Raw genomic sequence first — 27,847 nt, 5'->3', positions numbered from 1 at the left:
AAAAGCGATAATAACGCTTTATATATGTAATGAAATGAGAGAAAGGCATGTGATTGAGGTTGGCTTTGAATTATGTTATAACGAGGGGAAGCTTTTGCATTTTTAATCGAGGCATTTAATTTATTTTTCGATGGAGAATTTTTTATTCGTTTTTAAATATATTTTACATCATGGGAATGATTTATTCGAGTTGCAAATGTCGACGTAAAGCCAAAAGGTTTGTTTCCTATTGTTTACTCCTTTATTATAATGAGTTGAAAGTGACGCCGTTTACTTTTGACGCCGTCAATTACAAATATTATTAAATTGTACGCATTTAAAAACAAATTAATTATTAGTTATTTAATAGGATTGAATTTTGTTTTTAAATCCATTTTATCTTTGCCCAATCAATTTGAATTTTGTTTTTATTGTGAGTGATAAAGTAATAAGCAATCATCTGTATTGTAATCACGACATTAATACTTTTTTATTACTTTAATTAAATTTGATTTTTCAGATAAAATTATGGTTTATATCTTTCGTCTCTCTCTGGCCATTTTGTCGTCCGCTAGGAATGGATCTATGATGCTTTCTCTGCTATTTTCTTCGAAATCTTCCCATATCTCGTTTACACTATATTTGGTGCTGACACAATGGTAACTTGCACCTAGGATTGCCAGAAGTCCTTTATTTTAGCTAAACTGTCCTTGGCCTTTATTGAAATGAGAAAGGATGTTATTTGTCCTTTGTTTTCGTTTTTCCGTGCTTATGTTTTGTAATGGCGGTGGCAGATTTCGGCACAGATGCAGAATGCCTATCCTTATATGATTAAAGTCTACCCGGGTAGTCCTGATGGCCATGCTTCCGACTGTGCTCCTGACGGACTCCTCCCGGAGGAAGCAACCGGCAGGCCGCCGAGTGTTTAACGTCACTAGTTATTGATTTACGGTAGTTCTTGACATCTCCCCAACTGAAATGTTACCAAACTGGGAATGTTTTAGATGACAGCCAGATATCTTACTAGACTACATGGGAAAATATAATGTTTTGTTATTAACTAAAAATTCATTCAATTTTACTTTTCTGGAGTGGGATAGGGTGAGGTAAAAATTAGAAGAGTGGTATCATTAATTATTTTTAAGTATTCTTTAATCAGGTCGTAGAAATCTGACAATCTTACTTTGTTGAGCTGGAGAACACGCAAATAGGTCCCTTGGTGGACTGCTGAGCTTGATGACAAAAAAAAAACTAATTAGAAGAATAAGGAGAGGGTTTAGAAGTGAACGGGACCTTAACAATAAAGTTTTACTAAGAGAGCAGTACAGACACAAATGCAATGCTTAGAAAACCTTTATTAACAAAACCAAAACTAATGGTTGGAAGGACTACTGTTCCAACACCTGCAGTCATAATAACCCTTGGTCAGATTCTTACTATTTAGTTTGCAAGGAAAAATGTTAGCTCCAGACTATTCGGATCCCAAATGGTCATTACACAAACAGCATTGAAGACACTCATTCACATTCTCACTAGCTTTTATTCTTCTGATGATCCACTCAAAGATGACAGCACTCGAACAGCCATTAGAAGTTTGACACACAAAATGAAGAAATTAAACATATAATCTGTAGTTTTTGATGTAATGCTGACAGTTTTACAGTTTTTGAATAAAAACTTTTTCCTCTTTATGTGATGTAACTCACTTTTTAATGTGCTCTCTAGAGAAGAATGTATAACCTTACTTAAACCAGCATGCTGGTTTCTACTATATGGAAATATCTGATTTTGTGGATAGACCGGCATGCCTGTCATTCTGCGAAAATACGGTATAATGTCATAAATAATAATAGTCACTTTAATTGTAATTAATAAGTTATAATACTTAACTTTTAGTTATTATTTTTACAAACATAATACATAATACAAATTTTAAAAAGTTATTTGATTTATTTCTTATGTTGCAAATTATTTTTTATAGGGAAATCACACTTTTGATGATTGGTTTAGATAATGCTGGAAAAACATCAACAACGAAACATTTGCTAGGAGGTATGTTTATCAATTACTTTATTAACAAAATATATATTATTAAACGATCAATGTTTTATACAGATAAAATATACTTATTATATTCAAAAATCTGTAAAAATCTCAACATATTAGGTTTTCTATTAACACTTTTGGGGCAGTTCATGGGAGATATGGGAATGACTTTTGACTCCTACAGTACTATTTGTGTAATTTTCCTGGAAAGCTCTGGTTTAAGCATGTTTGCCTGCATTTCCTATGGTCATTCCCCTTTTGTAAGTAATATATTCATGGCTCTGTCTATTTACAAACTTTTAAGATTGATATAGAAATTTTTCAATTTTTATTGAATTTTTTTGCAAGAAAAGGTTTGTTTTCTTGCCATCTTTTTCCATCAAAGTTATTACTATAATTTAATGTTTAGTTCTTTTAAAATATAAGTACAAATAGGCAAAAACATCACAATTATTGCAGTTTAATGCTTTTTTTTTTGGAGTGCTAATTTGCTTATTTACTGAAATGACAAAACCAAAAACTAAAATCCCATTGCACGAATTGTCATAAGTCTTTGTCAGATGATAGAAAACAGTTAATTGAATGAAAATAACTCATTACTCAATCAGAATTGAGCAAAAGTTTTTCAAATAGTACAATTATAAAAAAAAATGCCAAAAAATTTGATTTGGTGGCCATTTTGCAATTTGTATGCTTAACACAGTGAACTGCTAATAGAAATAAAACAAAAAAGATGGGGGAAAGCCAAAAAAACAATGTTTGAAATACTTTCTAAACTGCATAGTAATTAAGTGTTGTGCTTTAAATAGCAAATTTGAGGTGTAAAGTATATGACAATTTACATTATGTGAAAATTTTATTTTATTTTCTGTTCTAACAATTTTCTGTAGACTATATGCTGGATGTATATAGCAACAAAGAGTTCTCTTTAGCTCCAAAGAGTGGCTTAAATCAGACAAAGATATATAGCATAACATGATTGCATATTTAATGCATTCCTAGCTGATAGAGAGAGCTTACAATATTACGCGCGATGTGAAATACTTCGGTTGGTGCGTTGATTGTTGAGGTCGTAGATCAAAAGGGTGGAGAAGATTCTGCTGGATTGGGTACTACTACTGGATAGAGTCGAATGTCCGGTAGGAATAGACAGTTATGATCTGGCGGCAACAGCAGTTTAAGGGATTGGCGATGGAGCATGGTGAGAATACACTGGCACAAAGATATATGGATATGCAAACTCCCTCGTCGGTTTCGATGTTCGTCTTTTTAGCCACGTTACTAATTTTGACCAATTGTGAATATTTGTTGTTAGTTCTGGTGACACATTCGATGAGTCCCCTGGGAAAGGAAATGACTCTGGGGAGAGAGAGATGCAATCATCCTCTGGTAATTAAATTGAAAAAATTTTGTTTTCACGGGGTTCTGAACTGATTTAACATTCGAAACATGAAAAATTTTCTCTCAAAATTTCATCAAGTCTAGTCTCTCACACTAAAGACAATATTCTACAAGTCTTGTAGCAGTCCATGTTTCTCTCATAGCACCATTGCAAATGAAGTCATCAATGTTGGAATGCTAATGGTAGAAGATATAGCAACACTAGTTGCTTTTCAATGGTAAGGGAAGAGACTGAGTTCTTTAGTGAGGCTTCCATCTGTCTCTAGATGGTGGACAAAGCTGTATGAGCTTGTGCCATGTTCAGATGATCCTTTCTCTTGGTAATTTAACTAGAATATCCAAAGTCTGCTTGTCATATATATGTATCTGCTGTTCTCAGTACATTTTCACAGTTAGGTTAGATAGCAAGCAATTCAGTGAAATGACTATCCTGCTTCAACTAAGTTGTGTCATCTATTGCATGTCTTTGACTGCATCATACAGACATGCCTAGCATTCAAAGACCTTCAAACAACAGGTATTCTGAAAATTGTAAACATGATGAGCGATGTAACAAAATACAGAAACTGGAGGAAATGTCAGAAAATAAATTCATATCTTAGAAATTAAGAACATAGTTTGGAATACTCAACCAATAAAGACATAAAATTAGGGTGAAAACATTCTTGTTTCATTAAACTTTTTGCTGGAGTTGATTTCTAAGGTTTGAATTTATTTTTTAACACAATAAGCTGCTGCTTGTCTTTTTTATAGGCAATCTGGGGAGTTATCTGATGAGCAGTCAAACTATCTGAGACATAGCTCTAAGTCTAATTTTGCAGTTGTCAGATAGTTCTCGTCCCACCAGTCGCTAAGTGGTTCCATTCCCTAAACACTGGGAGTTCAGTCATGGGTTCATACCTTGCCAGGACAGGCTGGCCACATGGAGTTTTCTGGGTTTTCTCCATATCTGTAATGCCTGAATAGGGGTCAGTTACCCTTAAAAAGACCTCCTGGAAGGCATCCTCCAGGCAGATTGCCAGAGTGTTGCATTACCATAACTTAACAAAACAAACAAACAAACAGATAGTTCTATATAGGTGTAATTATGTTTTTCAGCAATTAATGAATAAAGGAAAAATTTATCACTAGAATATATAGGCAAGAAATTTTCAGATTTATAATTAACAAATAATTTATGCAGTAATAATTCTGAAAATCAATAGATACAGAGAAACATTAATTTTAAAAATCAATAGTTTGAATATTTTAGTATTTTATTTCAATGCTGCTATTAAAAAAAATCAATAACTGTAAGTGTTTAAGTTAAATATGAATATAACGTTTCTTCAGATGAAAAGTCTTTTTATAAAACAGATATTATTTTTCAAATGCTTTTTTTAGATTACAGTTTAATATATTTTTCTGTCTGATTAATTTTGTATCAGTATTATTAAATATTTTGTTTTCAAATATTTTTCTCTTAATGACACAATTGGATAATACAGTGTAATCTGATAAACTCTAATCTGTTGGTGTAAAAAATTCAGACTTTTAATCAAAAAGTTTTGAATTATGGAGATTTAGCTAAAAATCAAGATTTTGTGCATTGGTTTGTAAGCAACTCATAATAAGCAATCCATATGATATTTCCCTGGGCCTTATAATGTAGAATTGTTGTGTCAATGTTACTGTGTTGTTCAGAAAGCTACTGAGAAATGCTTTCCCCAGTGGTTGATCTGTTCACTCCTAAGTGTTTAATAAGGATATTTTTTAATTGCAATAATTTGTGCCTAGAATCAATTTGTTTTTTATTTTATCACAAACTTACCACTCTTTACAATTGTTATATTTTTAAAATTTTGCTGCAAAGGTTAAAATTTTTACATAGAATCAAACTATCATTTTTTAAAATTAATTTATCAAAAGTCCATTTATTTATTACATCAGCTAGTTGGAGAAATCATCAGCAATCAATTAAAAAAAAAACAGCAAAAAAAATCAGTTTGAATGGCAGTTATGGTCAGTATCTAGGTCAGGGTTGTCCATATATATATATAATTACAAAAAATACCGTTATTGACAGTAAAAACAGAAATTATACTCTCACAAAATAAAAATAAATTCAATGTGATTTTTGACATTGCCTTCCTTTTATAATAATATCAACATTTGATTTTATGGTACTAGTCTTAATTCTAAGAATTTTAGTTAAATGGTAATCACTCATGTTTGTTAATATGTTTTGGCAAATATCATACCTCTTTCTCAACCTATTTCTTTTAGCAATTTTGATATTTTTTGTGTGTGAAAAGAATCGTTCACAACAGTATATACTGTACTATCCCATATGCATAACAGTTCTGTAGACGAAACAGTTTTCTAACACCAATTACATCATTATGACATGAAAGTGTATCCAGTGAAACGAGAATAATTTTTACAACATACTTTACCAAAATAAATGAAAATATACCTAAAAAAATTTAGGTTGCATTTGGTTTGGTCTTAATAAAAATATTAAGTGGGCCACGGGTTGGACATCCCTGATCTAGGTCATACATGCTGTCTGGAAGCCTCAACCCTTACCCTGCATCACATGACACAATGTTTATTTTTAGTTGTATGTGGTTTCCACATTTTATAGAAAGTTGTTTATTAGTTTATTCAATAGACACGTGTTCAGAATTTTAATTTAAATAAAATAATTGAGAGTTTATGAAAATACTATATCTAAACCCCATTTGACTTAAACACTTTGACAAATTTGAGTTAACCAGTTTGATTTAATATGTAAATCTCTATGCTAGGTGATTGGGGAAGAAAATAATTTTTGAGTAAACATGACTTTGAGTTATGCAGGTTCCACAGTATTTGCCAAAACATATTAACAAACATTTTCATTATTATTATTTTTCAGCTTTCTATAGATTTTTCAATTAGTAACATTAGAATTTTATTCAACATAGGTACTTGAAAATTTAAGATTACAACAAATAGTTATCTTACAATTACAAATAACAAAAATTTGTTATCATTACATTAATATTCATATTGTTAAATATATACTTATATCTATTTACATATTTAATATTAATTATTTAAAATTAGTCTTTTTAATAGACTTCAAAAGTAGGTATAGATGGAAAGTGGTATGATAATTCTAAGCTGCTATTATAAAAATTTTTGTATTTTTAAAATGTGAAAAATGTAAATGTCACTGTGTTTAAACTTTTTGTTCTGCACATCTTTACGTTCTATGTATAAAACTGTTTTGAAGAAGACATTTTGTAATGTTCTAGATTTTTTCTATATGTTTCTTTTGATTATTATGTGGTTATTTATCTGAACTTTTCACATCCAAAAAGCTGAATTTGCTTTATTTTCTAATTATATTGATTTTTATATTAAGAAGAAAGTCCATTCTTTAGATGCAAAGACTCCATGAATATATTTATCATGTAAGAAAAGTAGGTAATATTCTGACAATAGCAGATCCAGAAAAATCTTAGGGAGATGCTAACTCAAAAATATTTGAATAATTATAAGTACCTTTTATCAACACATGCAACATGATTGTGTTGCAGATGGCTTCATATACCATATTTGCCATCATAAATGTTTTTAAAACATTTCAAAGTTAAAAGAAAGAAATTTTTTTTTTGTCTTGATGGGGAGGATTTAAGCCCATGCAATCCCCATGGGTCCACTCCTATATTTCAAATGTTATTTCAATAGAATAATAGAATAATTATTTCAAATAGAATGTTATTTTGTAAATGCTATCATTGAAATATTATGTCAGACTATTATTTATACATTATATACATATTTTTAAAAATGTTATAATATTTAAATGAAAATTTCAATAGCTATATAAGTATAAAATTTGTGCTCACAAAAATCGTTATATTAATTTTAATATAATGTAAAACCCCTGCAAAAAGACTTTCACCTAGAAATGAATGAATGATTTTCCTTCAGCTGATATTTTTTAAATATAATTTTTCCTTATTAAATATTTTATGTTTATCAGAAAATTGATTTTTAGTATTTGATTAAATCTAAGAAGATTTTTGTTAAACTTCCATAATATTTTACTCTATATTAATTTTTTTAATACACAAAAATTATACATACTGTATATCTTGGCAGATAAGACGATAGTTGAATCATAAAAAAAGACCCCAAAAATCCGGGGTTGTCTTATAGGACAGATAGATAAAAAATTAGATTGAAATTTATATAAATTAAAACCATTATAAAAAAACGGACAAACCGTAATTATTTACTAGTAAAGAATAGGGCATGTCCACAAAATAGAATAGCCATACGACGTTTTTGTGAATAGTCAAGGTCATTACACAAATGCCTGAACCAGTGCAAACGTTTGCAACAATAGCAAGGCAGAAAATAAAATTTGTTTATTTGAAAAATTACGGAATAGGACATAATTCCGTATACGCTATACAGTATTATTATCCAGATGATCTCTGATCTAAACTAAATTCATAGGCCGTTGATAGTTTGGGGGTTGTCTTATAGGACAGATATATGCTGAAACTATAAAATTTTGGCGAAAATTTATACCTCGTCTTATCTGCGGAAATATACGGTATTAGTATAAGAGTGAAAGTTTGGAAAAGATATTTATTGTATATTTAATTATTACTATTGTAACATATTCTTTGAAATATAAAAATTTATCATCATTATATTGATAAATTAGAAGAATTGAGTCATAAAGGTGTTTCTTGCAGATTAAAAAATTTTCATTTTAAATATGAGATGTTCTGAAAGTGAATTTAGTTCAAGTAATTAAAATATTAAATTGTTATTTCTGAATGAAATTGTCATTGGCGTAATTATTGAAGATAGAGAGGAAGAATGTGATTATTTTGATACTAATTTAGTGAAATAATTTTGTTGGATTAAAATTTTATTGTTTAAAAATAATAACATAAAATATAAATTAGACAAATTATTTTAAAATGTCTGTAATATCGCACAATAAGATTCTTTTAATAATCAAAATTTCATCTAATGTATTTTTAGTATTTATAAACTCTGAGAAACATGCTGGTAGCAGATTTCAAGAAGACTTCAGATTAAGACATTTTTTTAATTAAATATTTGGAAAATTTAAAAATTATATAGCAGTTTTGATAATTGCCTTACTGTGTGACATAACATATTCTTATTTTATATCCATTATTTGACATTAATAATCTAATTAAATTCAAAGAATAAATGCTTTTGATTTTGATGTCTACAATAATATAACATTATTGGATCAAAAGGCTTCTGTAAATGAATGTAATCATTTCAACTTTATTTGTTAGATATGTTTCCAATGTGTTTATCAATTGTAGTTTAGATAATAACAGTCAGTCTGAATAATGTAATAACAACTAATTAATATAATATAAAATATTATATTAGTTGACAATTGATCAACAACTGACATTAATTAATTCCTGTTATATTATTCAGACCGACTTCTGTTTATTATATAAATTATCTTAAAATTAAGAGACTTTCTTGAATTTTTATTGCAGATCTAGTAGACTGCAAAATTTAATTTGCTTTATGCTTGTTTGTCTTTTATACAGATCACATGAGCAAATAATTTGCATATTTATCAATAAATGATATTAATAAATAAAAATTATTCTTCATGGGAAATCAATTCTACAAATAATATAACAGTTCAATATTTATTCAGTTGCATTTATATTGTAATTTATATTGTTTGTTGTATACCTTATTTTAGAGAATTTCTGTAGAGCAATAATTGATTTCATGTAAAATATTGAAAAAAATAGTGAATTTCAAATTAATATAATCTGCAATATCAATTTAATTTTAGAATCAACAGAAGATGTTGTTCCTACTGTTGGATTTTCTAGCGTGCAAGTTAAACATAATCAGTTTGATATTACTATTTTTGATCTCGGCGGTGGACATAAAATAAGGGGAATATGGAAAAATTACTATGCATCAGTTCACGGAATAATATTTGTGATGGATGCAACTGAAGCAGAAAGAATAGATGAATGTCGAAAAGAAATAACTGTCGTTTTGCAAGACCCTAGAATTAGTGGAAAGCCAATGTTGTTGTAAGTTCAATTAAAATATTTTTGGTATTTTTGTTAACCAATTATTATCAGCTAATTAAAAATAACAAAAATAAATAAAACTAATAAAATCATCAAATTTCTTAATACCGTAGAGTCCCGCTAGTTGGAACTAATTGGGACTGAGCCCCGTTCAGATTAGCAGATTTTCATATTAGCTGAATAATTGAAATAATGCAGAAGCAAGCAGTAAAACAGGTCCTGTTTATATAGATCCAACACCATCAATGACTTTGTTTCTGTTTTTGTGTATAAGTACAGTATAGATCTGCTGTTTTAATAGGCCATGTCAAACACTAATTTATTAATTTTGTACAGTATTAATACAGTACTACAATAAAATACAATTTTTTTTTGTTGTGGAATTCTAAATCTTTGTGTACCATTAATACCATTTAAATTCAACTGGAAAACATTAAAAAAAAAAAAAAAAAACATATTTTGCAAGCTAAAAAGTTTCCACTCCACTGATTGAAACATGTTCAGACTAGTGGGACTCTGCTGTAATTGTGTTATTTTGAATTTTTATATTTTATATCAAAGTATACTTTTTTGTTTTACAAGGAAAGCAATTAAACGTAAATAGATAAACGTGACTAAGATTAAATTAGGAAATTTGCTGAAAATAAAATAAAAATCAATATGTAAAAAATGATTATTACAACAGTGATTAAGTATAATAAAGTTTATTTTTTTTTTACTTCATCATAAATACAGGGAAACAGAATTTTCTTGAATAATAACAAAACAATGAATGAATTTCTTTGGTACAATCATATGATTTAAAAAATTATTTAACTGAAAACTCAACGTTTTTAAATCACTGAGCATTTAATTATATTAGCAATAAAGTTGATCACTTTATTTCACTTTATTCCTTAATTCACTTTATTTCACTAATTTCTTATTTCATTGGATTTATTTTATAATTCAGTCAAAGCATAATCACTTATCAACTTTATCGAACAGTATTTGTTTGAATACATAATTTTGAAAAATTAAAATTTTAGATTTACCTACAAGTTTTTTCATGAGTTCAGTCAGTTTTCTTTTGATTTCTTAAGATTGATATTTAGAAACTAAACATATTCAAAGTTTAAATTCAATAATTATTAATTATCATCATTACAGATAACTCATAGTTCATTTATTTGTATATATAAATTATAACAACCTGATACTATAATATTGCCAAACAGAACATGAGTAACAGATAAGGTTATACCTGAATTAATTGGTATACTATAAATGATATAATATTCATGGGAATACTATATACTATCTCTGGAAGCAAAGATCAAAATGGGATCTGGGTTATACCATCCAGATGTGGTAATATATCTACACAATAAGCAGAAATGGTAGGTTCAGTCCCACTCTGGGCTAATTCTTTTCTTCCAGAATAGTTTAAATTAATTTATTTCTAAGAAATTTATTACAGATTCAGACTAACTTCCTACCTCTAGGCTAGTTATTTTGATTCTAATCATTTATAGTATTTGTTTTAGAGATTTGCCATTTATTAAATTAGTCTGTTATATTTGCCTTTGTATTTTAGTTAATGCTATTAAAATTGTTTTTGAAACATTTTTGTTTTTGAAACATTTTTATTTTCTAAAATTTCTCATCATTTTATCAATTTATTCTCAGATTAGTTAATAAACAAGACGTTCAAGGTGCTATGGATGAAACAGAAATATGCAATCTACTTGAATTAGAAAATATGGTAAACAAACAAGAATGTCCAACTCGTGTGGTAAGTTAATTAAAATACAGATTTATTCTTTATAATAAAATAATTTACTTTCTAAAGTTTGAAATCATTATCTCGTTCAGATCTTTCCAGACCTAGACTTTGTTCTAATACAGATAATAATCAGGGGTTGCTCTGGAAAATTAAAAATAAATTGCCAACCATTTTGCCAGTTATAAATTTTTTTTTGCCACTTCAAATTATTGCCATCAGTTTCACTTATTAATTAATGCAGGTGTTAGTAGCTTCATCAGTTTGGAGTCTGGAAAACAAAAGTAACATGTTAAGCTGTCACTTTGAAATAGGAATCATTTTTGAATAATTTTTTAATGAATAATTCTGAATAATACATTTGATCACAATGCTTAAACAGTATTTCACATGTTGTTATGTCAAAATTTTTATTTTAGTCTACTGAAAAAAATGAAAGTGAAAAAAATTCCCCAAATTTTCTGTCACTCAATAAAAAATCCCCAATCTGGAAATGCTGGGTAGCATTGCATGAAAACTGTCTTTGCTTCTCAACATCACTTTTTGCTTTCCTGTCTGAACTTTCCACATGATGTCATGACATTGGCTAGGTGTGTGGTGCATGGGACTTTCACTGCACAGGAGCTTGACATTCTGCTAATTTTCCTGAAGCGTGCTTTGTGATTCAATTTCATGCTGAATGTCAAAATAAGTAAACTAGGGATTTTATTGCCAGTATTATATTTCTATCTCCACTTTAATAAAAATATTGCAAAGTGGTAATTTTGGTGCTATGTAGATTAATGTTGATTTAACAAAAAACTTCTCTCCGTGATGTATACAGAGAGGAGTTTTTTGTTAAATCAACAATTGAATCATATATTCTGTTGTTTAATTTAAAGCAGCTTGTAAGTAGGTCATATTGCATTGCAGGATTTGTTCCTTGAAAGGATCACCCATTAACTTCTTCTGTGAATTCTGCATAAATTTGTGCAAAGGGTTAACAAAAGGGAAGGAAGGATTTGTGTAGGGATAGGAGAGACAAAATGACTTCATTTTTGACTCTGAGTTGAAGAGACTGCTACTCCTCTCCACTCAACTTGTTTTTCCACTCTCCTTTAGCCTTTCTTCTCTTACTTGCTTCCCTTAAAATCTCTACCATTTTATTAAATGTCACATTTTTTACTCCTGTTAACCTGCGAAATTTTTCATCATCAAGCTCTATTCATTTGCTCTCATACTATGGCAGCTATACTTTGTTTAATTTTTGAACCTTTGGTTATATACAGATATACAGATTTAAATTTAGTTTTATATTATTTTAAATAATTTTGTGTCTATATACATTAAAAGCAAAATGTTCCATCATGGCCACACACAACTACCATAAATTAAAAAATTAATTTGATTTACATTTTGGAAATTTCAAAACAACTTTTAAACAGTTTTTAAAAATGCTTTCATTTTCAATTTGATTTGATTTTAATTAGTTTTGATTTTTTTTTTTAATTTGGTTTTGGTTTTAAGGACAGAGTTTTAATTATAAGAACAACATGCATTTAATTACACGTACTCCTCACTTTACGACCTATCTGCTTAACGACCACTCACAATTACAACTGAGTTTTGACCTGCAATTCGGGGAATCCCCTTTCTCAGCTTGAGTGTTGGTCAGTGGCAAATGGTGACATGCGCACTAAGTGTACTATAATAGTTATTTTATGAATAAATTTGAAGTTTGTTGCATAATTTGGATAATTTTACAACGATCCTATATTCCTGGCGCAAGCTCCTCGCTTATTGACCAATTCGCTTAACGATGTAGTCGTCGGAACGGAACTCAGTCGTAAAGTGAGGAGTACCTGTACATTATTAACAATGTATTAACTATATTATTATTTTTGGTTTTAATTAATTTTTAGGTTTAATTTATTTAGTATTAATTTAGTTTTAGTTTTTATAATTATTTTTAATAATTATTAATTTATTATTATTTATTTAATTATGCCTACATTTTTTTAACCCTTAATTATAATTTTTTTAATTAATTAATTGCAACTCTTTTTTCTTTTGCAATGTAACTATAGAAATTGTTTGCATTGTTTTGCACAAAAGATAATCAAATTTAAATTTATTTTAATTTTTTTTTTAGTAATTTTATTTATACTTAAATGCATTTTTATGTTACAATTTTGTTATATTGGATAATAAAAAACCAGTTATGATTTTAAGAAATGTAATATATATCACAGAATACTGTATTCCAAAATAGAATCTCTATTTAAAAACTTGACAAAGGCTTATCAATCAGGCCAAAAAAATTTCTTTTGATTAAATTTAGTTGCTAGAAAAGTGTGAAAATTAGTTTTGTGTCTTGGAAAATTAAATGATCACCCACATGCACTGTTAAAATTATAAATTTTAACAGTACAAGTGGGTGATCAAAAAGTAACATAACATGATCCACAGTTTAAAAACCAAAGCACTGTTGAGTGTAATTTCAATGTAAGCAGTTAGTAATGACCCGGAGTGGCAACATTAAATGGTTAGAATGACACATGAATATGGGACAGTTGTGATGTAGCATTTCCAAATGAAGACAAGAAAAGTAGACTTGCAAAAAAGTTTGAGTAGTAGTTTCAATTTTTTGTGACTCAAAAAAGGTTTCACGTATTGAAGCTTGAAAGAGGCCACTAGTCTAGGATTTATTTTTCTTTATGATAAAACTAGAGTACGTACAACACACCAGACTTATGGATTTGTTGACCCCTTTGATTTACATTTTTCCACATTTTAAGTTGCGGTTTTGCTACTGATGAAGAAGTGGAAACTATCATTGCTACAGCAACAAAGACAGGAATTTTTTGAGGACAGGCTAAAGAATCTTATTACACATTGCAATAAATGCCTGAATAAGTTGGGTGGGAAATAATTAATTGAAGTTAATAAACTTTATTTATTTAAAAATGTTTGTTTACATTTGAGTAAAATAATATTATGGAGTTATGCTGCCAACTGAAAAATTTTTCTTAGAGAACTGTTCAAAATTAAAAAGTTCTCAAGAACCTGAATTGTAATTGCATTACATACAAAATAATCAAGAGTCAGTTAAATGGGATAACTAATCTTAAAATATATATCTGTTAAATGATTTTCGATCCACTCCATGCTTGGCAAATGTTTATTTTATTATTAACATGGTTAGTACATCTGAGTTTTGGATCATCATTGAAATTCTCATTTGTTTTTTAAACCAAATTTCTTCTATTGTTATTAAAAGTTAATTTAAAAAATTGACATAGAATCAAGAATAATTTGTTTTTCTCTATATTGTTTGATGTTTTAAAATAAAGTTTATTCAAGTTCTATACTTTATACTGTTTTTATATGCTGTTGAAGACAAAACATTGTTTTACTGGAGCTTAATAAATAAAATATTTTAGTCCTTTTGAGTGAGACACCCATCTTCTGATATGTTACAAATTTAAAAAAAATATGTAAAAATATTAAAAAATTTTGAAGAAATGTCTTTGTATTGACATCAATGCTGTAAAAGGTAAAAAATAATTTTTTTTTAGCTTTCAGAGTATTTTTGGTATTATGTGACCAAAAATAAAAGCATGTGGTGCTCATGTTTACAAATATTCTTGGTTACACTTTCTATCAAATTTAGGGGCTTTGCATGAGTGCCCCACACTTTTATTTTTGGTTGCTAATACCAAGAATATTGTGAAAGATGAAAAAATTTTTTGACCTATTAGTGCATGTATGTGAATAAAAAGCATTTCTTTAAAACTTTTATAAAATACTTTTTACTTTTAGTTTTATATATGAAACACTAAATTATCAAAATTCTTCCTGTTTTAGCATTAATCTTTCACCCTCTTCCCAATTAAAGGATTTTATGTAGACAGTACAACTAAAAAGGGACAAGGATTTTATAAGTTTTACAATAAGAGTATATATTTAAATTTATTGTTTTATTAATAATGATACTTGTTAAAACTTCAATTTATATTTATATGTACAGGTAACCCCTGTATAACACGGGAGTTATGTTCCAAAAAATTGCCGTGTTATACAAAACAAAGAACTAGTATGAAAAGGGGGGTTAGATTCCAAAAATTAAAAAAACATGCTACTATATTTTCATAAATAAGATAAATATCTTTATTAAAATTTTCTTAAGAAGTGATATATATTAATATAAATTAAACAATGTTTTCTGTGTCATCACTAAGCGCTATTAACTGAAAATTTTTTATCTACATAGCCGAAAATGAGACACAATTAAAGTCTTAAAGTATTCTTGTAAAGGTGTGGATTGTCCCAATGGTCGGAGATGTGGTTCAATGCCTAAAAACTGGTGACTGAATAAAGCAAGTATGGAATAAGGGAAAAACGTCTGGCAACCTCAAAAGTAGAAGCGTTGAGATCTGGCAACACTGAAACAAGTTTCGGGAAGGACCACATGTATTGACAGAAGGCGGGAAATGAAAATTTACATACTGTACTTAAGTACTAATAGTTTACGAAAATTATGCATGAAAATCTGATCGTACGTACGCACTCAAATGAAAAATGTCAAATGAGGTATCTTTTGCACTTAAAAGCTTTATCACATTTGTTGAACTGTTGTACGGGGATTTCCCTATTTTCAAATTAGATAAAGTTCACTTTCAATCGTTTTTATTACATTTCATGTTGTACGGGGATTTCCCTATTTTCAAATTAGATAAAGTTCACTTTTAATCGTTTTTATTACATTTCATGTTGTACGAGGGTTTTACCCAATTCTCGAACCATGTTAGAGTGAATCCGTGCTATAGAAGTGCCGTGTTATATGGGGGTTACCTGTATAGTAAAATCTGTGTAAACCAGAATTGCATGGTTCCAAATATTTTTTCTGGTTTCGCAAGTTTGTTTTATCAAGGTTCTGCTTTGAACAGGTTTTATTGTATATATAAATTAATATTTCAATACGCATAGTATGTTTTGCAAATTTACAACATTTATATATTTTTAATAAAATGTATTTTAGGAAACATGTTCTGCAATATCAATTAATAGTAAAAAGAGAGATAAAGGAATTGATAAAGGTTTTCAATGGTTAGTTGGACATATTGAAAAATATTACAAAGAACTTGAGCAAAGAGTTCAAAGAGAAACTAATGAACAAAAAGAAAGAGAAGAAAAAGAAAGACTTGAAAGAATGGAAAGAGTGAGAAAAATTAGGGAAGAGAGGTATGGAAAATATATATAAAATTTTAAAGTTTAGCAAAAAAGTAATATGTTTATGCTGTAAAAATTAGAGAGAAACAAGAAGCAGAAGCACAAAATAATGTAAATAATGATGGTGGCAATGACGAAGACGATGTTGATGTAATTGTTGGATCTCCTTTTAAACCAGCTAGTAAAATCAGAGTAAGTTTCTAATGAAAATCTTTATAATATATTTATATTATTGAAAACATAGTTTCTTGTAAAAAAAATAATTTTAAATATTAAATTGTCTATATATCATTATTAAGAAGATTCAATGTGAACTGTAATAACTTGAAGCCATCAACTAAAATAACCTTTATAATCCAGCAGAGTGTATTTATAAAAAGAAATGTTTTCTGTCATCAGGATCTAGAACAAAATTATTTAAAATACAAATACACAATAGAACAAAGAATACCTAACTATTGGTAAAGATGTACAAATAAAAATTAACAGTATCTTGTTAACTTTCAATTATGTGAGTTTTGTATTGAAAATCATTTCATTCTAGAACCTGATGATGGCCATTTTAGATAGCTGAAAATATTTCTTCTTTAAATGGCAATCATACTTTTCAATTTTCAGCCAGACAGGCAACTTCAACAGCTGTTCTCATTAACCAGCAAATCTTCTCCGAATACTGCAGGTGTGCAACTTCAACTAAAAAAGTTTGTTGCTCTTGTGCTGATTACAAGTGAATGAACAAATATCTTCACATTATGGTTCATTTTTTTAATCATGTGATGTCAGTCTTAACCTGTTTTAGTACCTCTGAAAATAGGGTGCATCTTAGATTTGATGTAATATACAGTGTAATCTACAAATAGCAGTTAGCGTAGGGACAGAGAAGTTTGTCTGCTATTCAGAGGTACAGGCACAGGCCATTGGCCATATTGTATGTTAATTATAAAGTGGTCATTATAAAGTGAAGAATATGATGGATTATGAAAACATCAAATTTGCATTAGGAAATACATCACTCACCAAACCATCACCAGTTCATGACACAAAAAAAGAAAACTTCTTACAAACATTTTCGTCTATATGAAATAGACATCTTCAGAAGATGTAGACTGAAGATATCTATTTCATATAGACAAAAACGTTTATAAAAAGTTTTCTTTTTTTGTGTCATGAACTGGTGACTGTTTGATGGGTGATATATTTACAATAACCCAGTTTTTGAGATATATTGCATTAGGAATGTGAATATACTGAAAATTATAAGTAGCACATATAATTAAAATATATATACAATATACTATTTATTTTTTCAGCTGTAAAAATCTCATTTTAATTGAATCTCTTTTGAAGGTTGAGTTACGAAGGCAGTTTGCCAACCACTTTAAAATGTGGGAAGATATTTGGTTTTCTTGCATTTATGATGTTATTTATGTTCTTAAGTTTCTTTTTTGTTACTACTATACTATGGTTCTTGTCAAATGAAACTTCAGAAAAGTTTTTATACTTTTTTTGGATTATTAGCTTAATTCCAACATTAAGACAGAATTTTAATAACATTAATATGTATAATGATAAATGATAATCAACAACTTAACCAGATTAAACTTCTCTAATAGATAAAAAATATTGTTTGACTTCTTATAACATGACCACCTCTCATATTCCTATTTTAAGCCAGTCTTTATTTGATGCCTACAGTCAAAATTCATCATCTGAAAGAGTATTTGAACCTATTCTTTGTTTTTGTTTTAAAATATTTTGTATGTAATTAATTTTTTCAGGATATTGAAGACTGGACATTGTGTTTTTTAAGGTTGGTTATGGATGATGGCATCCATTATTTAGAGATATAATATAAAAGATGTTCTATTTGAAGGGTTTGAAGATTGTAAAAATGTCCATTAATTAAAGGGGTCTGCTATTCAGGAGTGTCCATTAATGGAAGATTCACTGTGTCATAATTAGTGGCCCCTTGTGTCACACATCTTATTTCTCTGTCATTAATTCCATTGTGTCATTTAGTAATTTTATTAGACTAATATTCATAATAGTAAATGTTTAAGAGGTTGACTTAGCTCAGTCTTGTTATTCTATTATGGTAACATTGTACTTGGATTAAAATATGACAAATGCTACAAAAGTTTTGCAGCACTATTCCAAGAAATGTTGCATTTCCAATTCTTTAAACAAATGATCGAAGATAAAAGAATGAGGACAATTGTATGTGATGCAAATCGAATCAGGTGTTGATCCAGAAGAGCCTAACACAGAAAGTGAAGAGGTTTACCATAGAAGACAGTGATATATAATTTGCAATAAGTACTGAACAAATTTATATCAAAATAAGTGATTCTGTTGACATAAATTTGTCTTGAGTGCTCTATTTTTCAAAAAAAATCCATGGGTGAGCACGAAGAAAATACTTTAAAGCATTTCCAAGTCATATTTATAAAATTAAAGGCAGTAACTCCTGCTTCCATTATTTAACTTGTGATAAACACAATATCACAAGCCACCAAGATTAATCTCAACTGGATAATCAAGAATTTTTCATGATTATCCAGCCTGAATATGTCAAACTTTTGTTATTCTGTTGACTCCATTAAAGATTTTTTCAAATCCATAATGGATAAGAAATAATAACTTAATATTTTTTTAGGCAGAAGGAAAAAAAAATTCCTTAATTACTTAATGTTTCTTGTATTGCAAAATATTTATTATGAAAATCTGCAGTAAAAAAAAAAACAGAAAAACATTAAAAAATTTAATTCACTAACTTTAGAAGACATCACTCTCTATTGATATGTTTCTTTCCAAATCTCTAATTTTTACTGTATTTATTAGCTAAGTTATATAAAGTCATTATAATAATTATTGTTATTAAAGCAGATAATATATATTCCTGTTTAAAATATAATTAAATCCATTTTTAAATATTCCATTAATGTTCTATTATCAAAGCATCAAGAAATGTAAAGTCTTTAATGCTTGCTTATAAGTGTAAAGACTCTATTCAAGGAATGTCAGTTCATTTAATATAACATCCAATTGTTATAATCACTGTTGTTACTTTTAAAATTTGAAACATTGTTTTCTTTAGGAAGAATTAAATAAAAAAGAATCTTGTTTGAAGCAAATTTTGCCATCTAAATCTGGTGAGGCAAAAGTTATACATGTAAGTCCAAGCAAAAGTCAAAATGTAGACAATGCCAATGAAATTGCAAAGAGTCCAGGTATGAATTCTGAAGCTGACAGACCGATGTCGAGTTCTGTCGAGCTAGAAAGTGATGTAAATGGTTCCCAAAATTTCCCACAAAGTACAACAGGTAGGAATCATATTTTATGTTACCTTTATATAAAAATAGGTTTATTACTTAATGTTAACTGGAAGAAAAAAAAGAGAAAAAAATTATTCAATAAATGTTTTTTTTTTCCCCATTTAACAGTGTGAAATTTTTAGAGTATAAAAGTAAGAATTTGTGTGATAATAATTCTATATATATATATATATATATATATATATAATTTTTATAATAATAATCGAGGCTATTGTATCGTTAAAAATTATTTCTTTATTTTGTTTGTACAAAATAAATATATTGAAGAATATAAAAACATGAAAATTATACTTTAGAAGTAAATCTAGTATCAAAAACATTTGATTCAGCACGACACAGTCCGACTGAAAATTGTTTGGATAACCGGCGATTCGGATTACCGGGGTTCGGATTAATAACTCTCTACTGTATTGCTAAATTTTTTATAGTAAACTAGCAATGTATAAGACAATGTATTAAGTTTTATAATACTCTCTCAATATAACATTTAGAGAAAACAAAAATTAGATAATTAAAAAATATTTAAATTAAATCTAAATTTATCAGTAATAAATCTAAAACCATCAGTAAGAACACTTCTCATTTAATTTAAAAAATTTGAATAATGTCAGAAATTGATAAATTCAATACATACAATTTATCCATAGGAAAATGAATCACAATATAAATTATTTATAATTATGGTAATTAACTTTATACATTTAATATCTACAACCAGTAAATAAATAGAAAGTATTTGTCTTATCACTAGAAGTTGAGAATAATGATAACTTATTATATAATGATTTTAATTAAGCATTAATAACATACTGTTATATGTAATAATATCAAGTAAGCATCAAAATAAAAGATGTAAACTGTGAAATTTTGTGTATGGTTCTATTACTGTGCATTTAGTGTCATTACTGATATTTGTTAATATCAGTAATGACACTAAATGCACAGTATTAGTGTCATTATTAGTGTCACTGATATTTAACACAAATCAGATTAAAAATAGTTTTATCTAAATGTTATATTGAGTATGTATTATAAAGCTGATTATATGTTGCCACTTTATAATAATAAATTTAGCAACATGAAGACATAACTTTTTTCTATCAGATGTATAAACAATATTATGCATTCAGATAGAAATTCCAGTCACTGCAAAATATGATATATAGCTATTAGATAAAGATGACGGTTATGGTTCGATTGCATGTGTGGTAATGCTGCCAGAGTGCCTTGAACTCTGCACCAGAATTCTATAAAAAGTTTTGCAGAGGCTCACTGGATTCAGAGTTATCAATGTATGTGTTGTTTGGAATGCCAAGTGTGTCTGGACAATGCAGTGAAAGACTTACTACAGAATCTTGTCTCTTCTAGTACTACTGTTGTTAGGTAACAAGCAGAGGCAAATTTTTGCATATGGTGGGCCACTATGCTTCCTGACATTAGCACCTGAACATTGTTGTCTTTGTTTGCATTGGTGCTGTGAGGGAGAAGCATAGACTGCTACAGATTGAGAACTTGTCATCTTTTGTGACAAATCCTGGTTCTTTTTGGGAATAGACAAGATCATTTTAGTGTGTGAAAGACCAAAGAGAGCACTTCAATTTTTCTTTCTGTTCAGTAATGTATATTGTTTGCATGCTGTTTTGGAGAGCCATCTTGTATGACAGTCAATCATTCCTACTAGTTGTGCAAGGGATATCAATGGCACAGCATACATTTGGGATATCCTGCACCCTCTTGCTGCCCTCCATGCAAGCAACTAGTATCCTATAAAAAGATTGAATGTTGCAACTATGCTTTTCCAGGAGATCTTTCACATTGTCACATTTCCTTGGCCCACCCAGTTTCTAGATTTGTTGCCCATGAGTATTTATGGGATCAGATGAGATGCCAGTTTTGGCCAACTACAAGCATGAGGGCTCCTAAGTGGCAGTTGCTGCATTTGTAGACATATGTCACAGGATAGAATGTGGAACCCATATGCATTTGTGCCTGACCATATTTCTGCATGTATCCAGGCAAGAGGAGGTCTTACAAGGTACTAAAGGTTCCTTAAGCATTGTTGGGCTGCAATTTGAAAAATTGTAGACCTATAATTTCCACTGTCATTCATCTGTCCTTCCTTAATCTCAAGAATGGTGTTAGATAGATAAAAATCAAGACCAGATAGGAAAGCTTAGGGGCAGGAGGCCCCAATTAACTATATACAAACTTCTGGTCGAGACCAAAAGTCACATGATTTCAATTCAAAAATATCCCCAGAACTAGATGACCAGCATGACTGTTGTTGTCAGGAAAAGTGTGATGTATAGGGGCAAGACACTACTAATTTGAGATGGAGAGCATGCATTAAAAATTGCAGCCTGGCATTGTGAAGATGTCACAATAATTTTTGCTTGTTTCATGAAAAATTGTCCCATTGCTATGATACCATGATCACTTATCACCATTGTTATTACATTCACACTAATAGTTTTGATTTCAACACCACCTTCTTGGTGTTTAACTTCTGTCAACAAGTGTATATTATGGTTCAAATTAAATTCTCATTTTTCACTTTACAAAACTGTACTAAAAATTAGTTAAATTGAAAAGTTAAGTGTGTTCATTTATGAATTTTTTAAATCGTAACGATGGTGGACTGCACGCGATCTCTTTCATAAGCAAGAAACGAGAAAATTCACATCCAGGCGTTAAGTGTTAACGAACATCGCTATAATCACTAGCGCTTTCGACGAAACTATTTTCGTCTTCCTCAGGTGGATAAAAACGGATAAAATCCTCTTTCGAATCAAAAAATTTTCGAAATGCAAAAACCGCTTTAGAACTTTGGAACACACTCACCGATGGAACAGAGTGAGAAGAAATTTAAATGTGCGCGCGTGGTGACGTAGCGCATGCACTATAAATTACTGAAATGTGGAGCTAGAGGTGTTGTTTTAATCTGTTATATAAGTTAACCCACATAACAGGCAAATCAAGCGTGGGCGTGTTGCACGGATTTAGTGCAGCGGTAAGAAAGGCCTCCCAAATAAACACGATGCTCCTGTTATTACAATGCCTGAGCATCATCACCTGGTCCCATAGCGGGGTGTATGGGTGCTGTAACACCATTCTTGCTAGTTCGGTGTCTGCTTTGCCTGCCCTGATGGAAAGTTGGTGTTCGGAAATACGACAGGCCAACATTCTGGTTGTCGCACCAACGTAGTGGGTGCGAATACCGGAAGCAGTATTTTCCAATGGGATGGAGTAAACTCCAGACCTCTCTAGTACGGAGGTAGCATCCCTGTCGTTGCACAGTAGCCTCCTAAGATTTGGCCTGGGGAGACTGGTAGAAAGAGCACGTGTTGCCTAAAAACACGGCAAATATGTATGGTGACTCGGCCACAGAACGGTAATGCGGGAAGGACTACCGTGCATTCGTTTGGAACATGTAAGGCCGTGGGAGGAAAGAGCGATCTTTTGACCTTGTTTAGGAGGTACCTGTACTTGGCATTAGTGTACCCCGCCGCGTTTACTGCTGAGCGAATGGCATTAAGTTCAATGTTGACAGCTGTTTGACTGGAAGATAACAAAAAAGCCCTTCTAATTAATGGGGCGATAGCTGCATTAACATAATGCTGCGGCTGGAATGCTGTAGCAGGGATTAAAGGTGGTAAGCAGTTGAATTTATGGAGCACGGAGTACGATAAAGTTCCCTGGGATTTGGAGATGTTTAGATCTAAAAACGCAATAGCCCCTTCATTTTCTTTTTCCCAGGTAAAACTGATGGTAGAATAAACTTTCGTGAGTGAAGATTTGAAGGTGAGGAAATCCTCCTCCGTGTCCTGCCAAGCAACAAGGATATCGTCTACATATCTGAGGTATAACAATGGATATGCTATTTCTTCTCGCTCTGTTCCATCGGTGAGTGTGTTCCAAAGTTCTAAAGCAGTTTTTGCATTTCGAAAATTTTTTGATTCGAAAGAGGATTTTATCCGTTTTTATCCACCTGAGGAAGACGAAAATAGTTTCGTCGAAAGCGCTAGTGATTATAGCGATGTTCGTTAACACTTAACGCCTGGATGTGAATTTTCTCGTTTCTTGCTTATGAATTTTTTTATATTTATGAATTAATATGAAATTCTGTGAATAACAACATTTCAGATCTGTATAAATTATTATAAGTTTATACTACTATGAATTAATTAAAATCTAGCATTATGAATATTCTGTAACATATAAAAATAAATGAGGCTTTTCTACACTTTATGATTGTCTTCAAATTGTAAAAACAATTTTGTAACAAATTTCTAACATTTAATGTGTGGTTTTAGACAAAATATGCAGTATGTTTATACAGATCAACTGTATGAATATTTATAGCATCGATTTCTTAAATTGACCTGGACCTTTCATTTACTAGATGAAAATTTTAAAAAATAACCAGCAATTTGTGTAACTTTCCCAGAGAAAAAATTAAAATTGTGTAGCACCATCTCTTATGGGATTTTATTATTAAAATCTTTTTATATTATTAATAAGATTTTTAAACTTACCTACTCTCAAAAGAAAACTTTTTGAGAGTAGGTAAGTTTAAAAAAAAAAAAAAAGTAAATTGTAATAACGAGTAAAATCTTCATTAAGTTTGACCTCTCGAGATAGAGGTAATCACGTGTCTTATCTCCCCACCCCCTTGACTTTTAACCACCAAAATTTAATAGCATCAATGCTTCTTATATGTAGGCTACCATGTCAAATTCTTTACCTTTATCTCATCCTTAGATATTAAATGAAATAGAAGCCAACACACACCCCTACATATTTTTTCCTGTGTTTTTTTTTTTCCTTGTTTAGGGGTCTCAAAATGTCAATTTGCAAAACCCAGGGGATCAAATTTGATAATTCAAATATTTTCCCTAGTTATGTATACATAACAGATGGGAGGGTATGAAAAAATAAGAAAAAGTATCTAATTTCATTTTAATGTAAAAAAATTTGAGTGTTTCTATTTTAAATTTAATTTCAAAATTATTAAATTGTGAAAAACATCTGGAAAAATTCTTTTGGCTATTGCTTATATACTGCATAAATATACACAAATCCAAATTTTCAGACTGTTTGTTAATTCTTAATTAGTTAAATCTTGAAATTTGGCCCAAAAGTAAATGGGCTGCCATCTCATTTTGAGAGAAATTAATTTCTAATTATTAAATTTAGTAAATGCTAGAAAAAAGACCAACCAAGAGTAGGACTCAAATCTATTTACTTAAACATGTTTGAGATGTTTTCAAGATATACAGTTGAACCTTTCTTTATCTCAAATTCATTTTTTTCTTGGAATATATATAGAGTTTAGGCTGAAAATTCAATGTTTCCCCAAACAATTTTTTCCTCAAAACTATAGACTGAAGTGTCAATTACAAATTCAAGCATAAAAGTCACTAATAGCTTGAACATACGTAAATTAATACCACGAATACAAAACTTCCAGCAAATGCTATGTATTCAAATTAAATATAAAACAAAATGTTTGACCTCTTTTAGGGGCTTGCCTCAAGCGTCAGAATCTCTAACGTTCAGTAAAGTTAGACACTTGAGGCAGGCCCCTCAGGGCAAACATTTTGTTTTGTATTTAATTTGAATACATAATATTTGCTAGAAGTTTTGTATGCATGGCATGTTGCTTTTAATTTACAAATTCGAAGTTCGGCGACTACATTTTGATAGTATAAATTGTGATTGAGAAGCATTTCTTGCAATATACAGTTGTAATTAATTCTGCTTTTCTCCAATTCATAGCCAATTTGTCCAGTCAAAATTGGGCATCAGAAACTATTTCTGTTAAAGTGGATCAAAAATGTTTTATTTATACCTAATACAGGTATGTACTGTACCTGCTATTGTAATAATAAAATACTGTATTTCCAATCAAACCTATTACTGTTTATTATATAGGAACCTCCATATCTGAAAACCTGTCTATTTTGAATATTTACTCCTTCCCGTGAGATTCGAGATGGACAGGTTCAACTGTATAATTGAGTTTTTGTTTTCAATTAATTGTGAAATAGTAGGATGGTTTCAAATGAATTTGTTCTTGTTTCAGAATCGATGGACAGTCATAAGAAAGTAAAGCGAAAATGCAAAAAGAGATTTAAAAACAAAGTGGCTCCGGATTTGGAAATGACTAAACCTAGGGATTTGCCACCTTTGCAGCATACTTTAAGTCCTCACAATGGATGGCTTGAGAATAATGAAATTAATTCTCCCATTACAAAAACCAATGCAGGTCAGTATCTCTCTCTTTTTCTGGTGATTTTAATATATAAACTAGGTATATTTTCTGTTAATCATAAAAGTATCATTTATAAACATACTTTAAAAATCCAGTAACGAAAATTTTTTAATGTAAAAACTTTTTGTTTATTGGACTTTAAAGGTTGTTTAAAGTGTGTTTGTGATTTGTTCCAGTATTAAGAAGCAGCTAATTTTGTATCCGTTAATTTTTTCATTACTTTATGGATTATTTAAAAATTGCTCCACATAATATGAGTAAATATTTATAATTAATGTGGATTTGCACATTAAAAAATTATGGCTTTCAACCACCCTAAACAAAATCTGACAATCAAAAACATCCATGACTGAAGCAGATTCAAATCCTTGATTCGGCAAACTAGAAATAGAGTTTAATCTGGTTGTGAAATGCTTTAAGACAAAAGAATAAAGAATTGTTTGGCTTGTGTATAAATGAACATTGTTAATAGCTGTATCATAATAGTTAAATTGGAAAGTGTAACAGTATTGTTCTTGCTATATTTTTATCATACAAACTGTGTATCTAATTATGCATTGTATATTAAAATTACCATGCATATTTTGTTTTTTGATAATGACAAATTTATGAATTCTCTGCTTGAGAAGAAGAAAATCATTGGTTAACATTGGTGTGAAATATCTACTTGGAAAATACTTAGAAAACTTTTAGCTGTTTTCCATATAATTTTTAAATATATTCTATAACTAAATAGTCAGTATAAAACATTTTTTATGCAAAATTGCCATTTTATTTTTTAATGATTACAGAATCAATAAATTGGGCATTAGCAGAAGAACTGTTACCATGTGGAGATTCAATGGAGCTCAAAAACCAAAACCAGAATCCAGAGAACGTCGACTGGATTCAGTCGGATATTTCTCCTTCCGCTAGTCCCTGCAAAAGGTGACAGGCATCGTCGTCGTCTTCGTGTGTCTAGTCAACGTTACAATTACTATTATTTATTTAAAATGCACTTATTTATGAGTATATATTGTACAGTTTTTAAATGAAGTATTTTGTAAAACAAAACTGCTTTTTATATAAAGAGCATTTTTATATTTATCAAATTTTGAATTTGTAAATACAGTAGCTTTAGCATTCTTTGTGTCCTGGTAATTTGTTTAAATTATTTTATCAGAGTTTTTAAAATATTAAATGAAACAGTTTTCTTTTGAGATAATACAATATTTTATTCACCAACAATTGACAAAAAATCATAAAAAACACAATAGTATAATTGTATATTTATATATTGTAATATATATATGTACATGTACATAAAACTATTGGCATGATTTAACTGAAAACAAATTTTAGTACATAACTGCATCATCAGTTAAGTACTCAGGAAGCAGATATTTACAATAAAAACAATGTACCTTATTACAAAGAGGCTACTGATGTGCAAAATTCAGTTATTAAAAAGTCATACCTTATTTGGCAATATACAAGAGATTAGTCTCATCAAATATAAGGCCAGCATTTCATTTCTATACCATTAAGTAGCAAAAAGTGGCAATATAGTTTGTTTTTGGTTTTAAACTTTGACCTTATCAATATATTTTGGACAATCTTTTATTATGAGTTTTTTTTTGTTTTGGTGTCGGCTGCATTCAAATTTGATATCCTCGTGCGGATGTCTATTAAAATAAATTGTGACAGACTTACTCGTGGTGAATAAAGTGAACTAAGCTCGCAACCCGGACAGTTGACTAGA

General features: G+C 29.5%; 1 protein-coding gene across 1 annotated transcript; it reads left to right on the top strand.

The window, feature by feature from the left end:
- The first annotated feature begins 13 nt into the window (after window positions 1–13).
- On the top strand, window positions 14–27,230 carry LOC136979920 (ADP-ribosylation factor-like protein 13B). The gene is made up of 9 exons (XM_067275964.1): window positions 14–217; window positions 1,961–2,031; window positions 9,275–9,524; window positions 11,193–11,298; window positions 16,307–16,509; window positions 16,578–16,689; window positions 19,595–19,820; window positions 25,918–26,100; window positions 26,898–27,230. The coding sequence occupies exons 1-9, from the start codon at window positions 171–173 to the stop codon at window positions 27,035–27,037; spliced, it is 1,338 nt and encodes a 445-aa protein (XP_067132065.1). The 5' UTR covers window positions 14–170; the 3' UTR covers window positions 27,038–27,230.
- The last annotated feature ends 617 nt before the right edge of the window (window positions 27,231–27,847 follow it).

Source organism: Centruroides vittatus, unplaced genomic scaffold (assembly GCF_030686945.1).
Source record: "Centruroides vittatus isolate TY-2023 unplaced genomic scaffold, ASM3068694v2 contig_651, whole genome shotgun sequence".
Taxonomy (NCBI): domain Eukaryota; kingdom Metazoa; phylum Arthropoda; class Arachnida; order Scorpiones; family Buthidae; genus Centruroides; species Centruroides vittatus.
The sequence above is the reverse complement of the archived record's forward strand: the minus strand, read 5'-3'. Positions and strand labels throughout refer to the sequence as shown.